Genomic DNA, 7,662 nt, shown 5'->3' with positions numbered 1-7,662 from the left:
GTGTGAACTTTTGCCCGGGGGAGTTGCTACAGGCTGAACCTGAGTTTTGACGATTTCTCCCTCGTTACTGAACCAAATGAGCTGAAAAATGGCTCAAAATCTTCATCTTGAGGTCGCCCATCTACTCCTAAGAGGGCTCAGGCAATGGCGGAGCAGGTAGGGAGTATTGAGCAATAGAAGAAATGGTGAAAAATGCACTGTTTGGGGAATGGCAGCCACCACAGATGTTTTTTCTTCAATTGCTTGCAGGTGGAAGTTTGCCCATACTAGAGGAGTTTCCAGCTCAGAGGGTTTGGGAAATGGTTGTTTGTAGATGGAGAACCAAGCTCTCAAAGATTTTGGGAAGAAAGAGGAAAATGGAGAAGAAGAAGATGAAGAAGAAGATGATGATGTGGCAGAAATGGGCTCAAGGGGGATCAAAGGGCTTTGATACCATGTTGGTAAACTGAAAGGAAAGGAAAGAGTGGACACAAACTCAGAATACTTGCATTACTTGCTTGTAGAATGAAGAAGAGTGAGGTCCTTAAGTAGGCACCTCATACATGCTCATTGACATCACTGATGACTTCAGAGTTCCACAATCATCTCCTCAATCTGCTCCTAGATTCTCTCAATCATCCTATGTGGCTCTCCACCACCTAACTGTGCTTGTGGGCACCTAATTGTGCCTCTAGCACTCACACATAGAAACATAAGGTGTGCTTGAGGCATACACCTTGAGATATCCCATCATCCTCAACAGTTTGAATCTATGCTTTCCCCAGACCTCACTCCAAGTGAGAAAGACGAGTTCCTAGAAATGTTCAAAGATTTCCCTGACCTCTTTGCAACTAGCTACCGCCACCTTCGCCATGTGACTGCCATATAGAGCACAAGATAGAGCTGAAGCCTAATGCGAAGCCTCTAGCTCAGAAGTATTGGAGATTAGGGCCCCTACAGACCGATGCTTTGCGCTTAGAGTTGCAAAAACTTGTAGAAGTTGGGTTTATTGTTCCGGTTCATAATACTGAATGGGTTTCACCAATGGTAGTCACCCAAAGAAAAACAACTAGTGGGTCTACATCGACTATAAGAAACTCAACGTGGCCAGCAAGAGGGACCATCATCCTCTTCCCTTTCAAGACCTCATTCTTGAGAAGGTAAGTGGTCATGAGATGTATACTTTCTATGATGGTTACTCCGGGTTTTATCAAATCAGAATTGCTAAGGAGGATGTGCTTAAAACCACATTTGCCACACCTTGGGGGATGTTTGCATTCAAGGTAATGCCATTTGGCCTCACCAATGCTCTTGCTACCTTTCAAAGATTTATGCAGATGGTGTTTGCTCCATATTTGGGGGTTTTCTTGGAGGTGTAGATGATTTCTTGGCACGTAAGGAGCACGTCATGAAGGTTAGGTTGGCCTTCCAAAGGGTCAATGATGCGAATGGCAGCCTAACCCTGATAAATGCAACAAGGGAGGTTACTGGGACATTGTCTCATCCGAGGGCATTAAGCTTGACCCCAAGAAGGTAGAAGCTATCCTCAAGCTCTCCCCGCTAACAACCAAATGTCAGGTATGCTCATTTGTTAATCTAGTAGGATACTATCGCTATTTCATTGATCAATATGTTGCTTTGACATGACCCATGACTATGCTATTAAAAGATGGAGTTGATTTCTCTTGGGATGAGGATTGTGATCATGGGTTTGTACAAATCAAGAGTGCTCTGGCTTCAGAACCCATTCTACGCAATCCTGATTGGTCAAAGACTTTCTATATCAATCCTGGGTTTGGTGAGCACACTTTGGCGGGTATTCTTCTCTAGCAAGGGGAGGATCGGTTCATGTATCCCGTTCGATTTGCTTCTCGACAATTGCTCAAAATTGAACAACGCTACTCTGAGGCTGACAAGCATGCTTTGTTTTTGGTGTTGTGCATTGAGAAATTTAAGCATTATGTTGCTAGAAAGTCCTTCATTATAATCTGTAGCAATGGTCTTGCAAAGCAGGTTCTTCAATCACCAAATGCCATGGGCCGATTGGCCAAATGGTTGGCAATTCTACAAGAATATGATTTTTCTTTCAAAATTGTAAAGGGGGGTTGTTCCAACTTGAAGAATGCTTTGATTGATTTAGAGGAGTGCCTCGATGTAACCCTTGTAGCGGCCATAGAAGTTAGGGATCCATGGTATGGTGGTATCTATACATTTTTGACTGCTTTCTCCTTTCCTCCAAAAAGTACTAGCTATGAGAGAAAGAAAATCCGTAGAGATAGTAGGCGCTACACTCTCTTTGATGGGGTGTTATACCATCAAGGCCTGGATGGGGTACTAAGATGGGCCATTGATGCAAATGAAGTACCTAAGGTATTGAAGCATTATCATGATGGATTTTGTGGAGGCCACTATGCCGGTGACTATATAGCTAAGAAGATTTTACATGCTGGGTACTATTGGCTGACCTTGTTCAAGGATGTCACTATGTATTGCAAAACTTGTGAACCATGCCAATTCTTTGGTAGGAAGGATGTGCATCCTGGGCAACATCACCCAATGATGTCCATCCATCCGTTTCAGAAGTGGGGAATAGATTTTGTTGGGCCCCTGCCCATGATTGCCCACAAAAAGAAGTATCTTCTGGTAGCCACTTAGTATGTGACTAAGTGGGTTGAAGCTATCGCCCTCCCTACTGCAAATGGTAAGGTAGTTTCAAATTTCATATTTGAATGTATCTGCACAAGGTTTGGGACACCCATGGAAATAGTATCTGACTATGGGAGTCCATTCTTAAAGGAAGCAATGGAGTTGCTCATGGATCGCATGGGTATTAATCATCGCACTTCTAGCATCTATTATCTACCGTCCATGGGACAAACGGAGCAGACCCACGGCCCTCTTTGTAAAACCATGGGGAAAGTGGCCACAGGGAACATGAGCCAGTGGGATCAAAAGGTCACGAAGCCGTGTGGGCTTACAACATCACCCATAAAACATCTACAGGTCACACTCTTTTTGAGTTGTTGTATGGTACTAAGGCAGTTTTACCACTAGAGATAGAGATTCCGACCTTGAGATTGGCATGAGAACAGAGGATATAGAAGATAAACATGTAGAGGCCAGGTTGGTACAACTTGAGAAGCTAGATGAAACCTGATGCCTTGCACTCGATCAAGCAGAGATCCAAAAGAACTGACAAAAGGCCCACATGGATGCTAAGATTCGGAAGGGATGGGAAAGACACTTTGCTGAGGGGGATGTTGTGCTATGCTTTGATAATAGATTGGACCACCAGATGGATAAGAATTTCCTTCCACTGTGGACCGGTCCATACACAGTCATCAAGGAATGTAGCAATGGGTCTGCCTTTGAGCTTTTAAAATGGTGCCTAATCACAGCACCCATCCTTATATCTCCCAATTGGGATATTGATTTTCATGTTCATACTGATGGATCCAAGTATGCAATTGGGAGTGTGCTTTGTCAACCTGGTGAACATAAGAAAGACTACCCCATCTACTTCACGAGTCGACAACTCAATGATGCAGAGATCAACTACTTCACGAGTCGACAACTCAATGATGCAGAGATCAACTATACAACCACAGAAAGAGAAGCCCTAGCAATGGTGTATAGTGTAAAGAAATTTCGGCACTATTTACTCGCAAATGATTTTGTCTTCTACACCGACCATCAAGTATTGCTTTATCTTGTGAACCGTCGGTGTACCACAGGAAGAATAACCAGATGGCTCCTCTTGCTGCAAGAATTCAACTTCAAAATCGTGGTCCGCAAAGGTGCCCAACACTACATTGCCGATCACATATCTCGAGTCAAGACAGGAGAAGAAGCCACTGGAGTAGAAGACAACTTACCAGATGCCATACTATTTCAAATAGATGCTGTTCCAGAATGGTGTGGAGATATCATTGGGTACTTGATGGCAGGAAGACCACCCCCTGACATGAAAGCAGTAGATGCTAGAAAATCGATTCTAAAAGCTACACCCTATCAACTCATTGCAGGACAATTGTACAAGATGGGCAAGGACCAGATATTAAGAAGATGTGTAATGCCTCATGAGATTCTGCCAATCCTAAGTGAAGTCCATGAAGGCATTGCAGGAGGACACTTCCAAGGGGAAGCCACAGCAAGAAAAGTTCTCCTCGCAGGCTACTGGTGGCCAACACTATGGGCAGATGCCTATGAATATGTAAAAGGCTATGATGTATGCCAACGAACTATTAAACCACAGCACAAAGACTTCAATCCCCTAACAATAGTTATTGCACAACAACCATTTGAAAAATGGGGGATTGACTATGTGGGTCGCATACATCCAGCAGCAAAAGGAACATAGGCACGCTACATCATTGTGGCCACTGATTACTTTACAAAATGGGCTGAAGCTAAAGCAGTCAGAAAGGCAGATGCCAAAAGCACAACAAGATTCTTATATGAACATGTGATCACCCGATTCGGATGCCCCATTGAAATTGTGTCGGATAGAGGCACACATTTTGTCAATGAGGTAATCCAAGAACTCTTGTGCCTTACCCATGTTTTTGCGAGATAGTTTATTTGAAAAAAACAATCACACTCATGATGGCCAATGAAATAAAGTAATGACACTAGAATCAAGCAAACATATCATCTTATACACAACATGTGACTTTAAGATTATCACATGATGAAACATGATTGATTGCTCGAACTAAATCAAATAGATCATTACATTGTCCTCATAGAGGGAAAAAAAAAGCAACAAATTGGCCCACAAAACGGATGCATGTTCATCAATAAAACATTTTCCTACACCAATCGTAAATGCAATCTCTGGTCAATATTCACTTAGAGTCACACTCATCATCTATAAAGATGTTTCTCCTTAGTTGACGCTTTGGCTGAGCCTCCTCACAACATGGATCATTAACCATATCCCTTGTGCTTGCCTCTGCGTAAACTGGCAACAAACTTTGCCAAGACAACATTAAAAAAACATCCACACTCAAATATAAAATTAGACTAACAGATGGTATATTTAAAAGAATAAATAGTCATGCATGTTCTATGTTTCACACATTCATAATCGCATTTTAGAAGAACACAAAATGGTCAAGTTCCAATATGATCTGAAGTCTCACAGTAGCACTAAAAAACAATGTCCATGAATAAATGAAACACCTTCCAGTGTGATAGAAGGTGCTCACTAGTCATCAAAAGGGTTAAGAGTAGCATTGGTGTCCACCTCATCATCACCCTGTGCTGTGATGTCCTCCCTACCCTGTCTGCTAGTGCTAAGTAAAGAAAAAAACATACAAGCGCATCAGTCTATCATCCACATCTAGGGATGCACAAGCACGTCTTGTGCTAAGGCATGCCTTTAGCAACGGGGCTGTGCCACATCCCAGCTCAACAAAGATACCCTCTGGAACATAAAGCATCTCCAAAAAGCACCAGAGGAAGGTATGGCTCCTCTCCATGCCTCCCCTGAAAGGCATCCCTACCATGATGGTCCCCAGAGCATCGTCGGGGATGTAGTGGTACATCACATCATCTATCGCTTGCATGGCAAGGGCCTCAAAGAATGGGGAAGCACGATTAACAAAAGTCCGAGGGTGCATCCCTCGACAATGCAGTAGAAATATGTGCGATGTAAAAGCGTGCAAACATCAAAACCAAATTAGTTACCTGCACAATCCAATGTAACAAGAAGGATGGAAATAGAGTTTGAAACAAGCATCACCCCAATGTGTGATCTAGTTGACTCATAGGATCCAAATGAGGTGTGATGCACAACTACAATGCATCGTGTAATATGGAGCTCTGAGACTCGACAATCGCGCTCCCTCTCTAGGGGCATTTTTTTTGCCTCAGCAAGGGTGATTTCAGCCCTTGGCTCAGGCTTAACGTGCCCTCTCTGGGGGCCTTTTTTTTTGCCTCAGCCAAGGTGATTTCAGCCCCTTGCCCTTGGATGAAATTCCTCAAATAGAGGGAAAAAAAAGGCCACGAGAGAGGGCACATTGCCCTCTTTGGGGGCCTTTTTTTTGCCTCTGAGGAATTTCAACCAAGGGTTAACATGCCCTCTCTAGGGGCCTTTTATTGCCTTTGTTTGAGGCATTTCAACCAAGGGTTAATGTGCCCTCTCTGGGGGCCTTTTTTTTGCCTCTGCCAGGGTGATTTCAGCCCTTGGCTGAGCCCTTGCCTAGGGTGAAAATGCCTCAGGCAGAGGCAAAAAAAAGGCCCCCAGAGAGGGCACGATAATCACCCTGGATGAGGCAAAAAAAAGGCCCCAAGAGAGGGCACATTAACGTGCCCTCTCTTGGGGCCTTTTTTTTGCCTCAGCCAAGGTGATTTTGGGGTCTTTTTTTTTGCCTCAGCCAGGGTGATTTCAGCCCCTAGCTGAGCCCTTTCCCTTAGCTGAAATGCCTCAAATAGAGGCTTAAAAAAGGCCCCCAGAGAGGGCATGTTAATACGCCCTCTCTAGGGACCTTTTTTTTGCCTCTGCCTAAGGCAACTCAGCCCTTGGCTGAGCTCTGGGAAGGATCTATTGCGACATATCATTAGCTATGGAAAGGATGAAGCAAAAAATGCAAACGAGGAAAGAAAAGAGAGCTCATGAAAGAAACGAGACAAGAAATGAAGCCTACCTCTGTGCTGCTCTAGTATAGCTCTTGGGCATGGAAGAAGACATCTTTGCAAGAACAAAGTGGAAGCAACAACAGAGTGGAAATAGCAACAAAGAGGAAGCAACAACAGAGAGAAAACTTGTGGAGGAGGTTGTGGAAAAGGGCAAATGAGAAAGGATGGAGAACAACTAGTGGAAAGATTAGGGTTTCTAGGGTTAGGGCCCCTCAACGTATGCATGTACTATTTGGGGAGTCTCACTAGCTTTTAAAATATTAGTTTTTTACTTGTTTTCTTTTACCTTTTTACCTTTTAAATTATTTACTTATTAGCTTTTGAATTATTTACTTATTAGCTTTTAAATTATTAACTTAGTATCTTTTCACTTATTAGCTTTTAACTTATTGACTTATGAGCTTTTAAATTATTAACTTATTAGTTATTAACTTATGACTCATTATTTTTTTTGTCTCTTTATCTCATTGGTTTATAACTTATAAGATCTTTGGTTTTTAACTTATAACATGCATGTTGGAATATACCTCCCTTTGGAGATGTGGTTGCCAGGCCATTTTTATGGAATGGTGGGCTGAGTAACTATTCGTGGCCATTATCCTTGTTAACATCATTTTGTAGAGTTGGTGAGTTATGACCATTTGTGTGTCATGAGAGCTATATATGGATAGCTTCACTTCCTTCTATTCTTCTTGCAACACATTGCGCTCTTGCCCCACTTCTATTGTTCTCGTGTCCCACTTCTACTGCATTCTCTGCTCCTCCATCTCGTTCTTGCAACGATCACTTTAGCTACTTCTCCACTTCTACTACGTTCTCTACTCCCTCCAGCTCCAGCTACTTTTGCTGCAATCACTTTAGCAAACAAGATGAGTAGGAAGATTACCGGCCCTAAAGTTCAACAAAAGATGATCTTGGTTTTCAAGGAGGACACGACAAAGATTTCTCTTGACACCTTGCACGAATCATTTGACTTGCAAGATTTTCCTATGACTCTCAACCCATTGGGACTGGAAGTTGAAGGTATAAAGCTTGAACCAG

General features: G+C 42.9%; 1 protein-coding gene across 1 annotated transcript; it reads right to left on the bottom strand.

Moving 5' to 3' along the window:
* Positions 1 to 5,276: 5,276 nt before the first annotated feature.
* Positions 5,277 to 5,842, bottom strand: LOC147880347 (uncharacterized). Its single transcript, XM_087370587.1, has 2 exons — positions 5,671 to 5,842; positions 5,277 to 5,542 (listed from the first exon to the last, which is right to left on the bottom strand). The coding sequence occupies exons 1-2, from the start codon at positions 5,840 to 5,842 to the stop codon at positions 5,277 to 5,279; spliced, it is 438 nt and encodes a 145-aa protein (XP_087226713.1).
* Positions 5,843 to 7,662: the final 1,820 nt, after the last annotated feature.

This window comes from Dipteris shenzhenensis, chromosome 32 (assembly GCF_047967505.1).
Source record: "Dipteris shenzhenensis isolate YYH24624 ecotype China chromosome 32, Dip_SZ_1.0, whole genome shotgun sequence".
Classification (NCBI taxonomy): Eukaryota; Viridiplantae; Streptophyta; class Polypodiopsida; order Gleicheniales; family Dipteridaceae; genus Dipteris; species Dipteris shenzhenensis.
Note: the sequence above shows the minus strand (reverse complement) of the source record. Positions and strands in the feature narration are given on the sequence as shown.

Coding starts and splice junctions, on each gene's coding strand:
- LOC147880347 (XM_087370587.1), bottom strand. CDS start 5,842: ATGCCCCTAGAGAGGGAGCGCGATTGTCGAGTCTCAGAGCTCCATATT. Junction 5,543..5,670: donor TGTTACATTGGATTGTGCAG/GTAACTAATTTG, acceptor TTGCCATGCAAG/CGATAGATGATGTGATGTAC.